This window comes from Oryza brachyantha, chromosome 8 (assembly GCF_000231095.2).
Source record: "Oryza brachyantha chromosome 8, ObraRS2, whole genome shotgun sequence".
Lineage (NCBI taxonomy): Eukaryota > Viridiplantae > Streptophyta > Magnoliopsida > Poales > Poaceae > Oryza > Oryza brachyantha.
The window spans coordinates 2,262,533-2,284,547 of record NC_023170.2 but is presented as its reverse complement, the minus strand read 5'-3'; the positions used below and the strand labels follow the sequence as shown (position 1 = coordinate 2,284,547).

General features: G+C 40.6%; 3 protein-coding genes across 4 annotated transcripts; 2 read left to right on the top strand and 1 right to left on the bottom strand.

Annotated features, from left to right (window-relative positions):
- Nucleotides 1–304: 304 nt before the first annotated feature.
- LOC102717085 (protein PAF1 homolog) lies at nucleotides 305–6,029 on the top strand. The gene is made up of 12 exons (XM_006659072.3): nucleotides 305–1,320; nucleotides 1,989–2,057; nucleotides 2,867–2,974; nucleotides 3,069–3,249; nucleotides 3,341–3,420; nucleotides 3,530–3,649; nucleotides 3,906–4,011; nucleotides 4,281–4,367; nucleotides 4,480–4,548; nucleotides 4,653–4,724; nucleotides 4,819–4,971; nucleotides 5,342–6,029. Exons 1-12 carry the CDS (start codon nucleotides 596–598, stop codon nucleotides 5,450–5,452), a joined length of 1,881 nt encoding a protein of 626 aa, XP_006659135.2. The 5' UTR covers nucleotides 305–595; the 3' UTR covers nucleotides 5,453–6,029.
- A 2,435-nt stretch (nucleotides 6,030–8,464) lies between these two features.
- On the bottom strand, nucleotides 8,465–11,920 carry LOC102716799 (mitogen-activated protein kinase 2). Its single transcript, XM_006659071.2, has 6 exons — nucleotides 11,529–11,920; nucleotides 11,114–11,243; nucleotides 10,401–10,538; nucleotides 9,694–10,026; nucleotides 9,208–9,391; nucleotides 8,465–9,001 (listed from the first exon to the last, which is right to left on the bottom strand). The coding sequence occupies exons 1-6, from the start codon at nucleotides 11,753–11,755 to the stop codon at nucleotides 8,829–8,831; spliced, it is 1,185 nt and encodes a 394-aa protein (XP_006659134.1). The 5' UTR covers nucleotides 11,756–11,920; the 3' UTR covers nucleotides 8,465–8,828.
- Nucleotides 11,921–13,391: 1,471 nt separating this feature from the next.
- On the top strand, nucleotides 13,392–16,429 carry LOC102716519 (meiotic recombination protein SPO11-2). 2 transcript variants are annotated; one of them, XM_006659070.3, is made up of 11 exons: nucleotides 13,392–13,516; nucleotides 13,605–13,691; nucleotides 13,773–13,905; nucleotides 14,489–14,626; nucleotides 14,735–14,823; nucleotides 14,940–15,068; nucleotides 15,159–15,253; nucleotides 15,409–15,471; nucleotides 15,556–15,632; nucleotides 15,700–15,827; nucleotides 16,090–16,429. In XM_006659070.3, exons 1-11 carry the CDS (start codon nucleotides 13,433–13,435, stop codon nucleotides 16,222–16,224), a joined length of 1,158 nt encoding a protein of 385 aa, XP_006659133.2. In that variant the 5' UTR covers nucleotides 13,392–13,432; the 3' UTR covers nucleotides 16,225–16,429. The 2 variants fall into 2 exon arrangements, with proteins under 2 accessions (XP_006659133.2, XP_015695820.2); XM_015840334.2 differs by lacking the exon at nucleotides 15,409–15,471.
- The last annotated feature ends 5,586 nt before the right edge of the window (nucleotides 16,430–22,015 follow it).

The window sequence follows — 22,015 nt, the reverse complement described above, 5'->3', positions numbered from 1 at the left end:
ATAGTATTGATCCATTTTTAAGTTATTTATAACTAAAAATAAATTAGTTATATAATAATTTATTACTTATATTTTTTGTGCCGGTTACTTTGACCAACCGAAGAACGGGCATGCGAACTAACCTTATTGATTTTTATTTTGTTCCCTACGTAGGCTCATACTAGTTGGTTTGCGCTCGGTCTGTATACTTGCATTTATGCCGTCTCTTGGGGAGCTAAAGTACACGGCAATTTAAATGCGAATCAATTCCAAATCCAGCCAAAATTCTGCCGAATTCAAACCTGTGCGACAAGGAGGGAAATAAAAAGGAAAATTTTCGAAAGCATCGGTGGCGACCGTGGCTTGCTAGCGCGGACGCACGCGCCTCGTCGAACACCTCACCTGCGGCTGCGAGCTTCCTCTCCTCTCCTCTGCGTCGCGATCCAATCCACCACCCGCGCCTAGATCTGCTGCGTCCCTGCAGATTCCAGAAGCTTCCGAGGAGGAGGTTGTGGTGGGGGTGGGAGAGGTAGCTGCCGCCGCTGCGGCCGCGGGGTTGGTGCTGCGCTGGGGTTAGGGTTTGGGGGGGAAACCCTAGCGGAGCGGCCGCCGCGCGATGGCGTCGTACCGGCCGTACGCGCCGCACCCGCCGCCGCCGCCGCCGCAGGGGGGGTTCCCGCCGCAGCCGCCGCCGATGAACCCGTACGGCCCGCCGCCGCAGCAGCCGGGGTACGGTCATATGCCGCCGCAGGGGCCGTTCCTCGCGCCGCCGCCCCCGCCCGGCCCGCCGCCGCCGCACCAGCCGCAGTTCAACTTCGGCCCTGGGCACCCGCAGCAGCAGCCGCCCCCGCCTCCGTCGCAGATGTACTACCAGCCGCCGCCGCCGCCGTACGGCGTGAACAGCAGCCAGCCGGTTCCCCCTCCTCCGCCCCCGCCGCCGCCGTCTCCTCCCCCTTCTGCGCCACCCCCGCCTCCGCCTCCTCCTGCGCAGCCGCCTCCTAGAGAGGCCCATGCTCCACCGCCCCCGAGGGAGCAGCAGACCAAGCCGGGGTTGCCGAGGGTGGAGACGGAGGAGGAGCGACGTGCTCGGAAGAAGCGAGAATACGAGAAGCAGCGCGCGGAGGACCGGAAGCAACAGCAGATGATGCGCCAGTCACAGGCCACGGTTCTGCAGAAGACGCAGCAAGTGCGCGCTGCCCAGCAGCCGCAGAGCCGCCACCATCAGCAGCCATCGGGTGCGCCACGGCCGGCGGCAACTGGGTCTCGCCCAGCCTCAGCTCCCAACGCTGAGAGATTTGAGAATCGCCTCAAGAAGCCGACGACCTTCCTCTGCAAACACAAGTGAGTGGCACGAAATTTTGTATTTTGGGTTTATCAGAGGTGGTGTTTGGAAAGAAAATCTTTTAGGTCATAGAAGTTTGTGTTTTGGCAAAACTTTAGTAATTCTTAGCAAACACTATCTGTCTTACAAGTGAAGTATGTATCTTGAACAAACTTACAGTAACTCTTACATGCAGTTTGTAATAGTTTGGTTGGTTTATGTCTTAAGAGCAACCTGAACAGTTGCTAAATGCTGTGATGATGTATTACTGACAAGCCACAGTCACCTATTAGATATTTTAAGGCAACATATGAAGTGTGCTGCCATTAAGATGCAATGATCAGCCATTTTATTTTATTTTTAGGTTTAGTTTGTAGTGCTTTATTCTTAGTTCAAGATAGTCACTTAGAATCTTCTAGTTTACAGTTCTTAAAAGGTTGATGGGTTATGCTTGCTTTAATTATTTCTTTTTATAAAATAAAAAAGGGTTTTGTTCTGCAAGCAAAACTTAGGTTAAAAGTAACACTGTAGTGATCGGCAGTTCCCTATTAATGTGTAGAGTGTTTCTGAAATGTGCTTCCAGATCTTTCCAGAGCAACTGATGTGCATGGAATGAAATATTGTGATTATGTCTCTATTTCAGAATGGAACTCTTCGATGAATCTTTTTTTTTACGGGGTTTGTGCAGGTTTAGGAATGAGTTGCCAGATCCAAGCTCTCAACTGAAATGGTTGCCGCTAAACAAGGATAAGGACCGGTATAAAGAACTACTTGTCTTTTCTCAGATTGCTCTCTTTTGTTGCTTATTATACTGGTGATTAATAATGCACCTATTACATTACAATCCATTTATCGAGCTTTATCATCTTCTGATTTGAATATAACTTTGTGTCGAGATAACCGAGATTGGTCTGTATTGATCATAGAGCCCTTTGTTGTAAGAGAGTATTTTGGCAGTTGAAGGCCTAGCGCCCTAGTAGACTGAACAGAAAATTGAATTATTCCATGTTGCTTTAATTTGCCATGTCAATTTATGAGTGCTGGTGATTAGATCTTTGTGAAGAATTTATCTTGGGCAGATAATTTTACTGGATAGTTACAGATCGTTTTACACATGTATAATGAGTACACCATTTCCAACGTGCTTGTAAATCCTTAAGTCAAATCATTCCTCCAGAGGTGGTATTAGGGCATTAAGGAGCAATCGTGTTCTTGGTTGGAAGGATAAATTTTGTCACATCATCTCTGGTAATTGCATAATTCGTACGGCAGGAACTGATTGCCACATATTGGTTTATCTGTGGTTCCTGAAACACATAATTTCATAGAAAACAGTCATTATGGCTAGCCAATATCATTGTATAAGGGCTTGTTAGTGCACCTTTGTTATACAAACATCCTTTGCCATTGGCATTTGATTAGTCTGTGTTGAATATTCCCCCTTTCTCTATTTTTCTGTGTTGAACATTAGTCTCTGTGTACTGCCAACCATGCATGTTGCTCTTAAAATTATATTAGGACATCTGGTCTTCACTCTTTGTTTTGCTATCTGCTTCCTCTTTCCAGATACACCAAATACAGAATCACTTCATTGGAGAAGAACTACATACCCAAAATGATTGTTCCTGATGATCTTGGAATACCTCTTGACCTACTTGATATGAGTGTATATAAGTATGAACTAAGCCACACACATGTATTCTTAGTTGATCTCCTTATCAGATGATTTCTTTTTAGCATACCTAACTTGTGCACAAACTGTTTTTAGCCCTCCTCCTGTTCAGCCACCCATGGCTCCAGAAGATGAAGAGCTATTGCGTGATGATGAGGTTCTTACCCCTGTTAAGAAAGATGGTATAAGGAAAAAGGAGAGGCCCACTGACAAGGGTGTTTCTTGGCTAGTCAAAACACAATATATTTCTCCACTTAGCACCGATGCAGCAAAATTGGTAATGCCAACTATTCTCCTGTAGATTTAGTTACAGAGGTTCTGCTGAATTACTTAATACATATTTGTATAATCTTGGTTGGCTATTCCAGTCCATTACAGAAAAACAAGCGAAGGAAAGGCGGGAATCAAGGGAGGGCCGCAATACTTTCTTGGAAAATCTTAATGACAGGTATGTTCCTTTTAGGCTTTTACCCAGTTCACTCCTTGAATTGTGCAAGTTACCCTGTTTTGCAAACTTGGTCTAGCCAGTGACACTACTCTATGCATTTGTATATCAGAGAGAAGCAAATTAAAGCCATTGAAGACTCTTTCAGGGCAGCTAAATCTCGCCCTGTTCATCAGACTAAACGTGGGATGGAGGCAGAATGGGCTCTGCCTTTGCTTCCTGATTTTGATAGGTTTGGCTCGATCCTTTGTTTTTCTGTGTGTTCGTTTCATGTCTGAATGGAGAGGAAGCTGTTTGATTTCCCACCTACTGTAATGTCAGGATAGTCTACTACAGAATCTATTGTTGCTGTAAAAAGTTGTGCGATAGTAATTTTTAATGTTTCTTTTGGTTTTGGTTTCTGAGGTATCACTGAATAAAATTCTTCCTGGGATCAATTAAGGTGTTACATTTTAATTGATATTGGTTTCACATTTTTGTTTCTCTAGGTATGATGATCAATTTGTTATGGTGAATTTTGATGGTGATCCTACTGCTGATTCAGAGCAGTACAACAAGCTTGAGAGATCTGAGCGTGATGAATGTGAATCTCAGGTGAGTTATTTACTTGTTTGCTAACCTTCCCCCTTATATCCTCGCATCTATAGTTATGTTGCAACATATGTTTAATATGTTCATGCTGTTATGAGTGTATCTTCTGTTTAGCGATGTACTGGTTTTTTCATAGAAAGTAATAACGGATTTCATATTGATCACATGTGAATATCAAATGCATTTTAGATCCATATATTTCTAGACATGCCTAACACTCCACCTAGAAATACTATTGAGATATTTGAGACATTTTGATGCTTTCGTTACAGGCTGTGATGAAAAGTTTTCTTGTCAATGGTTCGGACCCTGCAAAACAGGAGAAATTTTTAGCATACATGGTTCCATCCCCCCATGAGGTATCCATCTTTTTCTAGTGCATTTGTATTTAAAATGCCACTGTAGCATGTTTTAATTTTAGTTTTGACCAATTGTGCATCGATCTTATGGTGACTATCGTTGTTCCTTCAGCTTAGCAAGGACTTGGATGATGAAACTGAAGATATTCAGTACTCCTGGCTTAGGGAGTACCACTGGGAAGTATGTGCATATTTTCTACTGTTTGTGGTATCTTTAAATTTTTTTCTTCTGTTTGCTGGTGGAGAAGTGCTCTTCCGTTTTACTTATCTTGTTTCATTGTCCAGGTAAGGGGGGATGACAAAGATGACCCCACGACATACCTTGTCACATTTGATGACGATGGTGCAAAATATTTGGTAACGTGCTCTATGGATATCATGTTAATTTTGATATATGAGACTGATTTATTGCACATTTGTGAACATATGACACTTTATGTTCTTTTTGCAGCCTCTTCCTACTAAGTTAGTATTGCAGAAGAAGAAAGCAAAAGAGGGTAGATCTGGGGATGAAATTGAACATTTTCCAGTGCCTTCCAGGATTACTGTGAGCAGGACAGCTCATGGCAGTATGATGGAACGTGGAGAATCTTCTAGCATGCATGTATGACTCATTCTCCCTTCATAATTGTTGGCATGACATCTCGTTGTGCAGAAATTAGTTATTCACTAGTTCTATAGTAGACATCACACTTCTGCTAGCTAATGTTTCACTCTACTATCTTTGTTTTGTATTGCCTTTACGACACATGATTTCTCAGAGTAATTAAAAAATATAAGGCACCTATGAATTTTTCCTGTTTGCACTCACTTATCATATTCTCGCTGTCCTAAGTAATGGTTTAATTAATACCTCTTACCAGTTTCTGAGGTATTCAAGTAGGATATCATTGTTGTTTCTATTTTCTCTTTAGGTTTTGTGCCCACCTTAATCACCCTGCCAACTCAAGATGTTAATGTTTTCTTCCTTGCAGGAGAACTTGAAGCGACAAAGATCTTCGGTTGATGATGATCTTTATGACCATCCTAAGCATTCTCGTGTAGAAGATATGGATCAGTATAGTGGAGAAGAATATTCTGACTGATCAATTGATGTAGATCGCCATTATCCTGCACCAACAAATTTAATCAGCGTATATGAATCTCAAAGATATCATATTATGTGCTGTGGTGCATTTATAAGTGGTTCTAGGGTGCAGGGTGGGCGAGAAATCATGCCTTAGGGCATCTGGGCAAGAGCTAAATTTTGAAGTGCAGAGTACGAACACAAGGTTGAGTGTAACTGGGCCTAAAGACTGTCTCGGTAGTGACGGTGGAAGGTTTCACCATCATTGTAAAAAAGTCTTGGGGTCACTCTCAACTATTTATTTTGATGATATAGACCACCATTTTGCATGTGTTTTTCATTTCTCTCAATTTGATTGTGTAAGTACAACAATTTATTAAAGTTAGGACACTGGGCAGGTTGTTTTTGCTAGATGTTTCTTCTCCAGTCGACAGGATAATCCTCGTTGGAGGGCCATGTATTTATGTACTAGGAGTGCTAACGAGCTTCAATTGAAGATCAAGAGCTGTGTTAGAGGCAGAGTAAATTGTGGTTTTGCAAATGGAAATTGTGGTGTCACTGAGTCAGTTGTCAAATTTATTTTGGTGTATCTTTTTGCATTTAAGTTAAAAAAAGAGAACTGACTGCAATGACCTTTTATGATACAAGGCATTATTTTTCAATATGCAATGGTTTTATTTGTACTACTACTCTTAGCCTAAAATTATGACAGCATTATGAGGTAGATGGAAGTGCTTGCCTCAAGCAACAGAAATCATATAACTGATGGACCACATTTTACTGTTTAAGAAAGGTTGAAGCCACAGTTGTGTTTAGTGTCAAATACTTGAGAACAAAATGCCAATGCCTTCTGTGACTATGCTGTATTAGCTGTTGAAATGTGTTGCTTACATTGATAACAGCAGTACCTCAGGTGATCAACAGTTCCCAAAATAGTTCTTGTTCATCATCAACTAGTGTTATCTGCTGGTGCAATCTTAGAGACATGGTGATAAAACAGGTAATATGATTGTTCATCATCAGTATTATAATACAGTTTTTGTAATTTTGTACTCTGACATATTTCTGTTGTTGTTCAGATAGATAGAATCTGATCTACATAAAAGCTGCTGGGGTTTTCTCCAAATATGGCGAGGTACGGTGGATTTTCTGATGCACTGTTGTCCTTTAATTCTGAAACATCTTGTATCTGTTGTTATTTGATGTTGTTAAGGCAGGTTCATTATTTGATGATTTGATCTGAAACTGTGACAAACCAAAGTTGTTGAAGTACACATGTCGTAAATTTGTCTCAAGTAATTAGTAATACTTCTTGATGTTCTTTAAGATATCTGCTATCTGTTTTTCACTGCTTGATCTCTCAAATTCACTGCCGTACATTCTGTTGAAAGATTGGTGGTATCTGTTAATCCTCTGTACACTTAGATTCATAAATACTGCTTGCATCACTCCGAACCTTAGGCTTAACAGTTCTGAAAATCATATTAGGGTACCAGTTTCTTAGGTAATTATAGTATGTAAGTTCAGTTTGAGCTTGTACGCACATTGTACATAGTTGTTTTTTTAGTGCTGGCATCAAGTTGATTGGGTACTAATTACATATCGTTGTATGTTGATGCTGCAAATTATTACATCTTCCATGCTTTTAATTCATTTAAAGTTTAATGGTCTGCATAAAATTGTCACCTTGCCTTTTGGTAAATGAGATATTTGATGGTTCCCAGGAATTTCCATGCCCCATGTGCGGGAAGTGTGGGATAGTTAATGATGTGACCATGTCTACTATGGATACAACCTGTAGTCGGATCGTCAACGTTTCTCTTAAATCGTAGTTATCACAACTCACCGAAAGATCAGGCCACCCCCGTGCACATCAGTTATTTAAAAAAGAGCACATAGATAATTATTTGTTTAAAAAAATCTTTCATGTAGTACACGGATTTATAAAACACAATTTCAATAATCCAAAGGGACACCTATGCGGTTAGTGTATTTGCTTAAGTGCATGATTAACTTTCTCTAAAGTATCTTTGTTTTTGGCACTTCATCCCAATCTGATAAAAGAATATTTGCTGGTTTACATAACTTTCTATACAGTATCTATGTTTTTTGTTATATTTGGAACAATTTATCATGGACTTTTCTCTCCCACGTGAGAGTTGGAAATTGGAACCCCCAATCCCCAACTTCTCATTGTTTTTAAGAAAATTGTGTTGCGTCTGTCATGGGATTAAGTATAATTACAGTGCATTGTTTCAGTGTCAGACCTCTGCGTGAGGTGACGTGTTGATGCTTAGGAGCATCACCAAGACACCAAGGATAAATAGCCATAGTATTACAATGATGCAAAACGAGTAAGGGCTATTTTTGTTGTTTATGTTCCCCCAAGAAGTTGTGTAATGTGCATTATGATGTTGTCCTTAAAATGTACTACGCGGTATAGAATTCAATGATTTTATGCAAATATTATAATTTTAGCCTGTCTTTTTTTCCCCGTTTGTGCAGGTCATTGTGTTACTATATACTAGCGTCAGAATGGACGGGTGGTAAAAACGCTCATGGTGGGGAGTTTTGTGGCCATTGTGAACTGCAATCCTGCAATGTGGACATGCAAATTTCGATAACATTTTATTTCAGATGTAATGTTTACTGGCGCCCATAAAAAGTTAAAGTGCCTGATGTAATGATGTGGGCTCTTTACCGATTACGTTAAAAGGCTAATTTGTATTACTGTTACTTAAAAATTGTGGATTGCGGTGTGGTAAGAAACTTCCAATGGGTGTGTAGAATTACTGACAATTGCGGTTGCTCAATTGCAAAAGTAAATTCACGCTTCGTTTGGAGTCTAAATCAGGAACTCTGGGAATATTCAGAAGAATGCAACATTCAGACAGGCTGTATTCACCCTTTGAACCTTCAGATGATGCAGTTGGCATTTTGGCAATCACAAAGTTGAGAGTCCAATGACTGACTGCACATTATATCGAAGTAATTTTAAGTTCATTTATAGAGTCTAGAACATCTTTGAAGCTGGTGAACTGAACTGATGACTGAAGAGCATCAGGAGATTGCTGTACCGTAGTCCATAGCTAGCGACAAGCTCCCAGGTTTTCTTAAGCATATACAACGAAATGGGATAGGTACAAATCTAACAAGAAGATACAGTTGAGCTCCTGATTTTTTTTCGTACTACAAATTATTGATCAAGCTTTTCTTGTTTTTCATAAATGTCTGAATTTTCTGATGCCAGGTGCCAACGACAAGCCACAAGATGAGATGCTCAGAGGGTAGCCAACTATACATCATGATGTTGGCTCGTGTCTTCCCCACCCAAAGGAGTGGATGGATCATCTGCCAGTCTGATCTGCTGCTGCTTCTTCTTCAATGGTAACCATCTAGTGAATTGGTTCAGGGTTGAACTTGAGTGCCTCCCTCCATATGATTTCCTTGATGTCTTCTTCACTTAATGATGGTTGCTCAAAATCGAAGCTGAAAGGCGCGGGGCAGACAGGTTCATCATATATCTCATGAAGGGATGCCAAGTATGGATGGCACAGAGCCTCATCAACTGCAATGTCACAGAAAAGAGACCAAGAAAAGTTAAGGTAATCTCATGATATTGTCAGGATCTGGAGCATTATAAGGTGAGACGTTTAAACTTGGTTCAAATGATTTTGCATGTTGATCTGAACAAGAAGCATCTCAGCTTATCTATCATGTTGCAGAACTTGTCATTTTGCAATCTAGCAAGATTATGCAAGGCTGCAAAATTACCAGTAATCCTTTTGCTCGGATCAAACACAAGCATCCTCTCAAGCAAATCCATGGCACCACTAGACATAGTGGGAAACCGTGAACGGAATTGTTGCTTGGGGTATTGAGGAAGCGACCTCACATATCTGCGGGCGTTATCGCTTCGAAGAAACCCGAGGCTCGAGTCATCAGGTGAGCCTATTAACTTTTGGACCAAGAATGAAAAAAAAAGCAGAGTTATAAACAAAATAGATAAGATCTTTGGGATATTACCATCCAGTAGAAAAAGAGTACAAGTCAGTTTCAGAAACCAAGAAAGCTATCACATGATTGTACCAATTGTTGATCTGAACAACAATATGATACTACAGAAAAAATATAATCCAAAGCTTCAACCTATGAACTGTGATTGGATATTCAACACACCATCATAAACAGCTGATTAAGTAGATATGATCGACTGGTATCAAAGAAGAAATAATCTTGAAGATGAAGTAGTGGCCATACCTCAGTAATTAGCCTCAGCTGATGGACATAATCCTTTCCAGGAAACAAAGGTTCCCTTGTGACGATCTCACCAAGGATGCAGCCTACTGACCAAATGTCAATAGCTGCAGTATATTCTGAGCAGTTTAGGAGGAGTTCAGGTGCCCTGTACCATCGAGTAACAACATACTCCATCATGAAATCTGTTTCGTTCGTCGTCCTTGCTAACCCGAAGTCTCCAATCTTAAGATCGCATTTCGCATTTAGCAGCAAATTGCTTGGCCTGAGGTCTCTGTGCAAGACATTTGCTGAGTGCACATACTTCAATCCTCGTAGTACTTGATAGAGAAAATACTGCAACAGTGAAACGTTAGGAGAGAGAAAACTTGCACTGTCCCAAAATATAAGCATTTATAGGATTCAAATATTGTATCACAATATAAGCATTTCTACACTGATTCACATGATTTGAGTCTTTGCAATGATTCAAGAGCCAAGCAGATGTTTATAAAAAGAATCTAATCAGTTCAAAATTCAAAAACTAACCATTAAAGCAACTAGAAGAGAATCTTTAACATCTTCTTAGTGTATGCTAAACAAACTAGAAATACTTATATTTTGAAATGAATATAGTACTTGAATTAAATTGATTAATAAAGTACAGACACTGTAATACAGAAACAAACAAGAATTGAGTAATATGTTGAAAGGTGAACCACAGTCGAGACCTGACAGTGATCATCTGTCAGTGGCTGGTTTGATCGTAGAAGGTGGTGAAGATCAGTGTCCATCAATTCATAGACAATGTAAACATCATTGAAGTTCTCCCTCCTTGGTGGCCGTATGATGTCCTTTATTGAGATGACCTGTGAAAAATGGGTACATGTCACAAGTCACCAAAAGTTTCATGTTTAGTAGTAGTATTATATAATCCAACCATGCATAATACTGCCTAGATTTAAGACTCAAAAGACATGTTCCATATCATAGGTGAATATCAATATCACATAAACTGAATTCACAACCAAAGTTGGACAACGGATAAAAAAAAAATCTGAAACACAGCGAATATCTGGAGCTAAATATCTTTGGCAATTCTTGCTGGGATGAAATAAAGTATGGTTAAAAATAATTTATGAATTAAACTTTTATAAGTATAAGCATAAGAGAGAAGACTGGGGCTAAATGAATAGCCTCGATCGAGAGAAGATCACCAGAAATTTTGGAAGATCCCCTCAGGACGGCTTACCTTTGCAGTAAACTACAGAGTTTAAGCATGATCAATAATAGAGTGACAAAACAAAATTCACATTATCATATACCTGTACACCCAGAAAAAAAACAATGGAGCATTCCAACCACATATAGATACCATCACAAGATCAGGGAGGAAAAGAAAAAGAAAAAGAAAAGAAGTATAGAGATTGCAACAGCGACTCACATTATCATGATCCATGTGCCGAAGCAGCTTAATTTCTCGCAGGGTGCGTTTGGCATCGATCTGATTGTCGAACGCGTTGCCGATCTTCTTGATGGCGACCTCCTGACGAGTCTGCGCATTGACAGCAGCACTGCAGACAAAAAAAAAAGAAAAGAAAAAAGATCATCCGAGTGATCATCATCACCATAGACACACATAACAATTAAGATGAAAGGTGAACTTCCTACACATAGGAGTACTTGCTAACCAAAGAAAGATATTTCAGGAACACTTCGATACCATTGTAAATTTGTCATTAATTTAAAACGTTATTGCAAAACTGCTACTGAAAAAATTATAAAAATACCACTAAAACTATCATTCTAATTCGAAAGATAGATCGCCGCCGTCGCCGGAGACGAAGAAGAAGAAATACCAGATGATGCCGCAGGCGCCGCGGCCGACGGGGCGGATGGGCGGGACGTACTTGGAGGACACCTCGAACAGGTTGCCGTACACGTTGTACTGCACGTACCGGCCGCCGTGCGTCAGCGCGCCCTTGATCTGCGCCTCCCCTCCGCCGCTGCCGCCGCCGCCGCCGCCGCCGAATCCCCCGATGCCATGGTGATGGCCATGGCCGCCGCCGCCGCCTTCCATGCGCATCGGTCGAAAAAAAAAAACCCAGCCAAGAAACGAAACACACACACCTCTCACCCACAAGGAGAGGAAGAAGGAAGCAAGGTAGAGGGGGAGGAGGAGGGATTGGATTCAATGGCGTTGGGAGGAGATAAGGCAAAGGGCGAAGCGAGTGAGCTTGGTGGTGGTGAGGAAGGGGAAGGGGAAAGGGGAGGAGGAAGAAAAAGCGGTTTTGGAGGGAAAATGCCCGTGATTTCCCGGGAAAAAAGAGTAGAGTAGTTGGTTCCTCTTCCCTTCCCTGCCTGCCACCTTTTCTTTCTTTTCTCTTGCCTCTAGACCATTCCCTGCCTCCCCCCCTTCTTCTCCTTCGTTTTTACCTATTTTTTTGGTTCTCTTTCTTTGTCAAATTTTTATTCCCCTTTTCTATCTCTTCTTCTGGTGTTGCATATGCTTCTAAATAGAAATTGAAGGAGAATCTTTACTAGTTTCAACAAGATCATTTCTAGTATTAAAATCTTATATGCAAGGTAGCATCATAGAATCGGGATACTATCCAATTTTAAAAAATACATATTTTTATATAAAAAATATATAACATGTTGTATAAACTGTAGCACATACTATTGATTTTGGTATATTTTAATTCACTTTTTTTTATAAACTTGAGCATACTTATTTACATTATTTCAATCCGCCTTATTTTAATTCATATTTTTAGGATGGTAAGGATTGTAGAATTGAGATACTACCTCAGATTTCATACTATCACATGAAAGCAAATAGTAAAATTAGGACGGTATCATTTTGGATTGAGAGGATCATAGTATCATGTTAGATACTAAGATACAGATCATGGTACTGACAATCTTGCTTATCACCCCATCTTTTCGCTTGTACTTATGCTTATACAAACCATAATTTAATTTTTTAATCTTAAATTGATTTTGGAGTTTTATCGTGAAAATTTATTTTGTAGCTTTAGCTTTTAGGTCACTAAGAATACATATATAAATTTTTATTCGTGAATTATTTTTTATTTACAAATATATACTTTGATTTTTTCCCATAAAAAACTAAACAATCAACCCCCCCCCCCCCCCCCCACATATGCAAACACTTGTAGCTAAACCTTCAGCCTGGCTAGTTACAGCTAGAATAATTCTTTGAAAGGGTTGCCAAGATTTTCACACGGTGAATTGGTACGTCCGTACCGTACGACTGAAACAAAAAACAGTGGGTTAAAATAACTAAATGGTTTAAAATTACAGGGGTAAATTGGCCCAATCAGAAAATGGGAGGACTAGACATACGTAAAAACCTTCTCTTTTCGTTTATGCTGATAATATACATATATACCATGGATGATGACTATATAGATCCATAGAAAAAAAAACGGTTCATACGACAAATAACTACATATTCCCTTAAAAAAGAAATGATTCTCTTAAATAAACTAGTTAATATTTTTCTAGTATTTTTAAATCAATGGATTTTACGTGACGTTTAGACGTGGAGAGAAAGAAAGCTCCGTTTTTAAGCAGTAGAGAGATATATTGGGCTGGCCCGTAACCTACTTGCAAAGTCCAGCATAATGACGGCCCATCATTATATCCAAGGCCCGCCTCTTTTTACGCCTCCTCAGCGAGAAAGCGGGAATCCGAGATACGCTTTCGCCGTTGGCGCCACCACGTGCGCCGGCGAGAGATGGCAGAGTCCGGCGTGGCGGCCGCCTCGCTCTTCGGCACCGACCGCCGCCTCTGCTCCGCCGACGTCCTCCCTCCCGCCGAGGTCCGCCACTCCCCCTTGCCCCCACCCTCTGCTTCGATCGCTCGAGCCGGATCATGGAGAGTAGTAGGGTTTTCGAATTCCGCGGCAGGTGCGGGCGAGGATCGAGGTGGCGGTGCTCAACTTCCTCGCCGCGCTCGCCGACCCCTCCGCTCCGGCCATCTCCGTCCTCCCCCTGGTACGTCGATCCCCAGTGAGGCAACGACCCATACCGCGCTCCCACTCGCTTAGCTCCTTTTTTTTCTTCCTCCTCCTGCAGATTAGCCGGAGCGCCGCCAACCGCGGCGTGCGGCGCGCGCTGCTGCGCGACGGCGTCTCGTCGGTGTACCTCTCCCACGCCTTCTGCAGGAGGTCCCTCACGAGGGCCAACGACGGCAAGGCCTTCGTCAGAGGTCGCCGTCCTTAGATCATCTCGAATGCACTTCAAAATGTTTGCTTGCTTCACCCTTTTTTGTGGATAATGGATGAAACATTTCTGCCTTTACTTCAAAAGAAGCTGTAACTACTTATTACAAACCTTGAAACCAAGATGCATAGTAAAATTACAAAGTTTGAGAGATGGCAGAAGACAAACTGCATCACCATATTCTATCATTTCTATTTACTTTATAAGCCCAAATTTAAATTTTCTACCTTAAATTTTATAGTTTTTTATCGAAGTTTATTTTTTAGTCTTAACTTTTAGCAATTTTAGATTGCTAAGAACACGTATATAAAAGTTTTATTTATAAATTATTTTTTGTTTGCAAACATGCTGTTAAACAATCAAACCCGGCCCCTAATCACACCAACTAGAAGGAGAGGTCAACTTAATAAGGTAACCAATTCCTAAATCTCTATCTGAAATTGGCGAAGATCTGCAGGACCGTAGTCTCTAAACTTCGACATACATATAGAATAAATTCCTTATCATCATCATCACACCTTCGTAGTTGCGCCTGCTTGCTTGATTTGGTTGTCCATTTGATTCGACAGTGTGGAAGGTGATGGAGGTTTGCTACAAGATACTAGGGGAGGGGAAGCTGGTCACCCAGAGGGAGCTCTTCTACAAGCTCCTCTCGGACTCGCCTAGCTACTTCAGCTGCCAGCGGCATATCAACCAGACCGTGCAAGGTCCACACATTAATTCCTGACTCGATCCATTTTTGGTTCTTGCGAGCTGTGATCTGTGACCAGTGTATGTGATGTGATGGCAATGCCTCAGTGTTGTTCTTGCTGCAGATGTCGTCTCGTTGCTCCGGTGTACAAGGCAGAGCCTGGGGATCATGGCATCAAGTAGAGGGGCACTGATTGGGAGGATTGTGCTGCAAGTGTGTCTTCATGCTATGCTGACTGAAACATATGTCTAGCATACTTGTTTCTTGTCTTGTTTATGAGTTCATGAGGCCGTAGCAGTGAACTAGACCTCGTGTTTAAACTGTCCTAGGGGCTGGGGGAAGAACATGTTGACTGTTCCATTCTTGGACCTTCTGGGCATGCTATTACTGGAGACCTGAATGTACTGAGTAAATTGATTTTTTCTTCAGATGCGAGGTATCTCATTCTAGTGGAGAAGGTGATCGCTTTGCTTATGCAATCTAGTAGTAGTAACGTATTTCCCCTCTTAGTTGCTTCAAGCTGATCGTTTGGTGGTGGGTTTAAATAGGATGCCATATTTCAGAGGCTGGCTGAAGATCGCATATATAATCACCTTCCATCTATCCTGATTACTGCAAAGGGATATCCTGATCTTGCTACAAGGTTATGTGCCTCCAATGCAAGTCTTACTCCTTTCTTATCTAAATATGTCCAGCTTATGTAATGGATAATATACACTCCATGAGACCATGTTATTGTCAAAATTACTACGTTATCCTGTCTACTTATTCCATTTACTATTCAATCTTCTGAAACAGGTTTATCTTGCATCGACTGAGCCTGACTTTTCCAAACATGCCAATTTTTGCATTAGTAGACTGGTAGGCGCATCCAGGTGCTGATGTATAACTGATTTCTCTTCATACTTCAGGTAAAGTTAGTTCTTTTTTATTTTCATTTTTCAGGAACCCAGCAGGGCTTGCTATACTGTGCACTTACAAGTATGGAAGCATATCAATGGGTCTGGAATCATACAGATATGGTACTTCCTTTGGGTGCTGAATATTTGATCATGCCAAATTTTTTATGATATTAATATATTTTTTCAGCTTGCAATGTAAAATGGCTAGGCCTAAGAGGAGATGATCTGCAACTGATACCTCAGAGCGCATATCAAGAACTGAAGCCACGTGATCTGCAGATTGCCAAAAGCTTGTTGTCATCTAAGTTTCTCCAGGTGAGTCTGCTTCCCCTCAACTTTTGGAGTATGTATCTGGAACTGGAATCTGGAAACAAGATTAAAACTTGAATACACGCCAATACCGTTCGGCCTTCCTCTAGGCGATGTTTACCCCCATAATCAAAGAACACAATACCCCAATATACTGACGGCATTCAAAGTGTACTGTTCTTGTCACTACAGCAAAAGCTGATCATATGGTCTTCTTCTGAATTGGGAGCTGATGCAATTTAATTACGGCGTTGTGTGTTGGCCACAGGAAAAGCACAGAGCTGAGCTGACACTGATGTTGGAGATGGGCAAGCGTGCCGAGATCGAAGCTCTCTACTCCCATGGGTTTGATTTCCTGGGGAAATACGTCGCAAGAAAGGTTGTGCAGGGTGACTACATTTGACAGTGCAGTGCTGCCTGCCTCAACGTTTCTCTGATTGTACCGAGCACTGAAAGTTTGAGCTGAAAACATGAGTCCTGGCCCTGTCCAATTTTTTTCCATCCCGAAGTGCAGAGGTTGGCCATACTATCAGATTTTCTTTTGTAAGATAATGGATAGAAATATGGCCTTTATGCCAAAAATAACAAAATAAAATCTCACATATGATAATCACAAAAAACAAGAGAGCTGGAAGACTAAAAAGGAAAACTAGAAAACTAAGCTTCAAAGCTTTTTCTAAGCCATCGCTTCAAATTTGCTTTTAGCTCGTAGAGCAATAACTCATCACATCTATCACGTACTTAGAAACTTCGATGCCGAAACTATCCTGCTAAAAAACGATCACTCTCATCTTATCACATCTCTCACCTATTTAGAAACTTTGATGTTGAAGTTATCATGCTAAAAAAACGATCACACTAATCTTTTCGTTTCTGTTTATACTTATAAGCTAAATTAAATTTTAAGTCTTAAATTTAAAGTTGATTTTAGGATTTTTTAACTGAAGTTTATTTTCCAGCTTTGTCTTTTATATCGGTAAGAATACGTATATAATTTTTTTATATTCAAATTATTTATCGTTTGTAAATATATCGTTTGATTTTTTCCAAAAAAAACAAACAATTGTCCCGATCATATATTGGTTGCCAAGGTTTGTTGTGCCAAAACCACACTACTGACGTCACCATTCTTCATATTTCGTCTAACATACCGAACAAGTACTCCCTCCATCCCTAAATATTTGACGCCATTGACTTTTTATACACGTTTGACCACTCGTCTTATTCAAAAAATTTACATAATTATTAATTATTTTCATATCATTTTATTTATTATTAAATATACTTTTATGTATATATATATAGTTTTATATATTTGATAAAAAATTAAATAAGACGAATAATTAAATATATATAAAAAGGTCAACTGCGTCAAACTATCAACCGACGCTCATTGAGTGTTCCCCACGAAGCTCCTCTCCTCACTTGACACCAACCCCAGATGTGAAAACCGACGCTCATTGAGTGTTCCCCACGAAGCTCCTCTCCTCACTTGACACCAACCCCAGATGTGAAAACCGACGCTCATTGAGTGTTCCCCACGAAGCTCCTCTCTGTAGGATCGAACAAGATCAAACAAACCTACCAGAGGGGAGTGAATGGTAGGGAAAAACAAAACCCAAAAATCTTTTGCGGAATAAAAGATTACCTCTGTCGAAAAAATTGACGCAGGCTTACTACCTTGATCGCGTCGCTCCTGTGTCGCCGCTATCTTGATCGCGCCGCTCATGTGCTGCCAAACAGATCATCGAATTGCGCCACTCCTATGACGTCGATCGGATCGTCGGAATCCAAAATAAAATCACCAGTAGATGAAAGCCAAAAATGTAGATTGAATGATCTTGACTTTATCGCATCAACTGGTATTTACAAAGTGCACCAACAGCACTCCTATCAAAATCGTCGATCTAGAATCAACAACTAAATCTCACAAAAAGCACACCGGGGGCATACCCCTCGGTCTCTATTTATATCGAAAAGTCTATCACCAAATAGGAGTAGGACTCCTTATACTAATATGACTCATCTCTTAGTTTTCCTAATTAAATCCAACATGCCAAAATCAGGCGTGCTACAGTAGTCCGACTGCTACAGTACCCGCCGCGCTACAGTAATCCGGGTCCGCTACAGTAATTCGACCCGTTTGCTGCAGTGCCGCGCGCTACAGTAATCCAGGTGCTGCAGTATCGTGCGCTACAGTATCGACGCTGCTACAGTGTCCGAACCTGTAGCAAATTCCTTTTCTTTTCTCATCCAGTTTTGATCCGATTTACTTCCCGATTTTTCCGGCGCTTACACATACAACATGTGAAGCCCGTTACGATTCCATCCCACACGGTGTTGCTCCACCATGTGCCAACTCGTATTCAATATCGTCACCTGGCATCCTCGATCGTCCGGACCTCAGCTCCTCCCTGAGCCTAGTCACGATCCCACCGCCATTGACCGATATTGACCTCAAGTCACCTGCACAACTAGAGACAAACCAACCGTTTCCGAGCACAGATATCGCAACCTGACTCACATTAGCTACACACACTCGCACCAACACCTTAATTGTTTCCAAACCAAATTCAATTTATAAACCAAATGGCAAGCCAATTGTTTATCAGAAAATATTAATCATGCTTATGATCTTACAATCTCCCCCTTAATGAACACATTGGCAAACACTTCAAAATTTGTTTTGTTTGTTTTTGTGAAGTAACTCCAAAAAGCATGCAATGCAAAAATCTCTCACTTTTGAAAAGAAAGAAAATCCTTTGAGTATGACAATTATGCACAAAATTTTTTTTGTTACCTTGTTCTCCCCCTTTTGACAATGAATTCATCAATGAAGGTTTTTTATTTTCATTTTTTCTCGGAGAGCTTTGCAATGTACCAATAGTAACTCAAGAACTTGTATTGCAATAACAAGGTAGAAAAAGTGACTAGCTAACTAACAAGCATGCACTAAAGTAAAACCATGAACTTGAGATATGGCAATTAAGATCAAGTCAGCATTAAGAATTCATGATTTCAAAGAGTTATAATGCAACATCGGTACGAGCACATAGATTGAAAAATAAATACTGTACATATATACCCATTGTATTTATCACTCTTTCTCAAATTAGCTCTAGCACAAAATTACCAAGAGAATTTTTAACCTTTTTACTTGAGCCTTTTTGCTCAATTTTTTTTCTCTCAATTATTCCGGGTACGTCCTTGTCGTCAAGACTGTTTCCAAGGATTCGGCACCCATTATTTTTGCTCACATCGAATACGTCCTTGTCGTCAAGACTGTCCAAGGATTTGGTATTCATTTTTTTTCTCTCATAGATATTTTTTATTCTCTTGAGCAATTTAAAAAGCTATTGAGGAATAACAAATCAATAAAGCATATATGTAAGCATTTAAAAACAACCCATATGCTAGCATCAATATTGCATATTTACTTAATTCAAGTATAGAATTTAAGTGTCATGCATCATCTCCCTTAAAAGCAATATCAAAAGCTCATGTATCAACCAAAAATGCAGATAAGCTAGATTACTAATCATATTCTCTAACAAGTATTGCAAGCAAGTACTACAATATACTAAAGGCACTAAACAAAGCTCTTCCTTTTTTTGATTTTTTTTTGTTTTAAAACACACCATGCATTAATTAAAACATGTATGCAAAAACAAAATCAAAAGAGGAAAATGCAACACGGAGCCAAAAACTCCCCCTTAATTGATGCCAAAAGGATGAATAACTCCCAATTCTCCCCGAAGAAAAGCAAATCGAGAAGAATCCAAAGGTTTCGTGAAAATATCAGCCAATTGCAATGTAGTATCAACAAATTTTAATTCCACATCTCCTTTTTCAACATGATCCCTCAAAAAGTGAAAACGAATATCAATGTGCTTAGTGCGTGAGTGTTGAACAGGATTCTTAGCAATATTAATAGCACTTGTATTATCACAAAAGAGAGGAACTTTCTCAAAAGTAAGACCATAATCTCTCAAGGTTGAGATAAGCCACAAAATTTGGGAGCAACAACTAGCAGCAGCAACATATTCAGATTCAGCAGTTGATTGAGCAACATTAGATTGTTTTCGAGAAGACCATGCAATCAATGAAGTACCAAGAAAATGGTATGTACCACTGGTACTCTTCCTATCAATTCTACAGCCTCCAAAATCCGCATCCGAATAACCACTCAAGCATATAGAAGATGAAGTAGAATACCAAATTCCAAATTCAAGAGTGTGTTGTAAGTACCTCATGATGCGTTTAACCGCTTGGTGATGTGAAGCTCTCGGAGAAGCTTGAAATCGAGCGCACAAACACACAGCAAATTGTATATCCGGTCTTGAAGCAGTGAGATAAAGCAATGATCCTATCATACTTCTGTATTCCTTTTGATCAACCGCTTCACCATCTTCATCAGGATCCAACACAGTAGCAGATTCTTGAGGTGTTTGTTTAATTTGCAATCCCAAAAAATAAGTCAACTCGCCCATCATACTCATTTCAAATTCCCTGTGCATCGTTTCAGCAAACTCCACAACCAAAGGGTGTGATGAACAACCAAAGATGATATCATCCATATAAATCTGAACGAACAGTTGATCATCACCATGCTTAAGAACAAAGAGAGTTTTATCAATTTTTCCCATTATAAAACCTTTAGCAAGTAAAAAGTTTTTAAGCCTATCATACCATGCTCTAGGTGCTTGTTTCAAGCCATACAAGGCTTTAGACAAACGAAAAACATGGTTGGGAAAATCAGGATTTTTAAAACCAGGTGGTTGTTTCACATAAACTTTCTCCTGTATATAGCCATTTAGAAAAGCACTTTTAACATCCATTTGAAATAATTTAAAACCTTTTGAAGCAGCAAAAGCCAACAAAAGTCTAATTGCTTCAATTCTAGTAACAGGAGTAAAAGTTTCATCATAATCCAACCCTTCCATTTGAGTAAAACCCTGAGCCACAAGTCTAGCCTTGTTTCTAACAATTAAACCATCCTGATTTTGTTTATTTTTGAAAACCCATTTAGTTCCAATAATATTATGACCAACAGGAGGTTCAACTAAGTACCGAGCAATCGCTCAGATATGACACTCCTTTATTTTTACATACGGGTAAAGAATTGTGTACATAAAAATTGGATTGAGAGTCTTGGTCATGTACCAGCAAAATAAAAAGGCAATCCTCTCTAGAATATTGGAAGCAATCTCCTAGATGTGACAACTCTTTATTTTACATACGGTAAAGAAACATGTATGTAAAATATTGGATTGAGAGTCTTGGTCACGTACCAGCCTAAAAAAGGCAATCCTCTCTCTGAAATGTAGAGATGGCAATGGGACCCATGACCCAAAAACCGATGGGTATTTACTCCATTAGGGTATGGGTATTGTAACATCCCAGCCCAAGGCTTAACAGGATTTGATAGATACTTATGCCAACAAGTTGCAACTTATTTTCCGAAAGCTTATCTCGAGAGAACTCCAAGGTTTCTCGGGTGTGCATGAGTGAGGACAAAGTGCGCAGAAAAGACATGTGTGTTGGTTGTGTGAGGGAAGTCTTGATGTCCTAGAGCATAGGCCTCGACCTAGGGGGGTTCCTAGGGTTGGGGCGTGACAGAATGGTATCAGAGCCAACCCTCGCGGTTTCACGGGCGCGTGTGGGCGCAGGGGCGTGGGCATGTTGCGCATGGCGCGTGGGCCCTGCGGGGACACGGCATGGCACATGGGCCGGACCTGGACACACGGACGTGGCCAAGAGGGGAACATTCCTGGTTGTTTGCCCAAGTGTGTGGGTATGTTGGACCGACGGGGACGTCGGGTCCTTTGAGGGTGGGTGTATGTAACATCCCAGCCCAAGGCTTAACAAGATTTGATAGATACTCATGCCAACAAGTTGCAACTTCTTTTTCGAAAGTTTATCTCGAGAGAACTCCAAGGTTAAGTGTGCTAGGCCTGGATCAATCTTGGGATGGGTGACCGACCGGGAAGTCATTTCTCGGGTGCGCATGAGTGAGGACAAAGTGCGCAGAAAAGACATGTGTGTTGGTTGTGTGAGAGAAGTCTTGATCTCCTAGAGCACAGGCCCCACCTAGGGGGTGTGTAAACATTTTGTGTTATTTTTTTATTGTCATGTCAAATTAGGCGGGTAAATGGGTGACCCGCGGGTGAGGCTTACCCAGGCGGGTACGGGTA

Coding starts and splice junctions, on each gene's coding strand:
- LOC102717085 (XM_006659072.3), top strand. CDS start 596: ATGGCGTCGTACCGGCCGTACGCGCCGCACCCGCCGCCGCCGCCGCCG. Junction 3,250..3,340: donor GCACCGATGCAGCAAAATTG/GTAATGCCAACT, acceptor TGGCTATTCCAG/TCCATTACAGAAAAACAAGC. Junction 3,421..3,529: donor TTGGAAAATCTTAATGACAG/GTATGTTCCTTT, acceptor TTTGTATATCAG/AGAGAAGCAAATTAAAGCCA.
- LOC102716799 (XM_006659071.2), bottom strand. CDS start 11,755: ATGCGCATGGAAGGCGGCGGCGGCGGCCATGGCCATCACCATGGCATC. Junction 10,539..11,113: donor GGCACATGGATCATGATAAT/GTGAGTCGCTGT, acceptor CATTTTTCACAG/GTCATCTCAATAAAGGACAT. Junction 9,002..9,207: donor TCCGAGCAAAAGGATTACTG/GTAATTTTGCAG, acceptor GTGACATTGCAG/TTGATGAGGCTCTGTGCCAT.
- LOC102716519 (XM_006659070.3), top strand. CDS start 13,433: ATGGCAGAGTCCGGCGTGGCGGCCGCCTCGCTCTTCGGCACCGACCGC. Junction 13,906..14,488: donor CGGCAAGGCCTTCGTCAGAG/GTCGCCGTCCTT, acceptor TTGATTCGACAG/TGTGGAAGGTGATGGAGGTT. Junction 15,633..15,699: donor TCTGGAATCATACAGATATG/GTACTTCCTTTG, acceptor ATATTTTTTCAG/CTTGCAATGTAAAATGGCTA.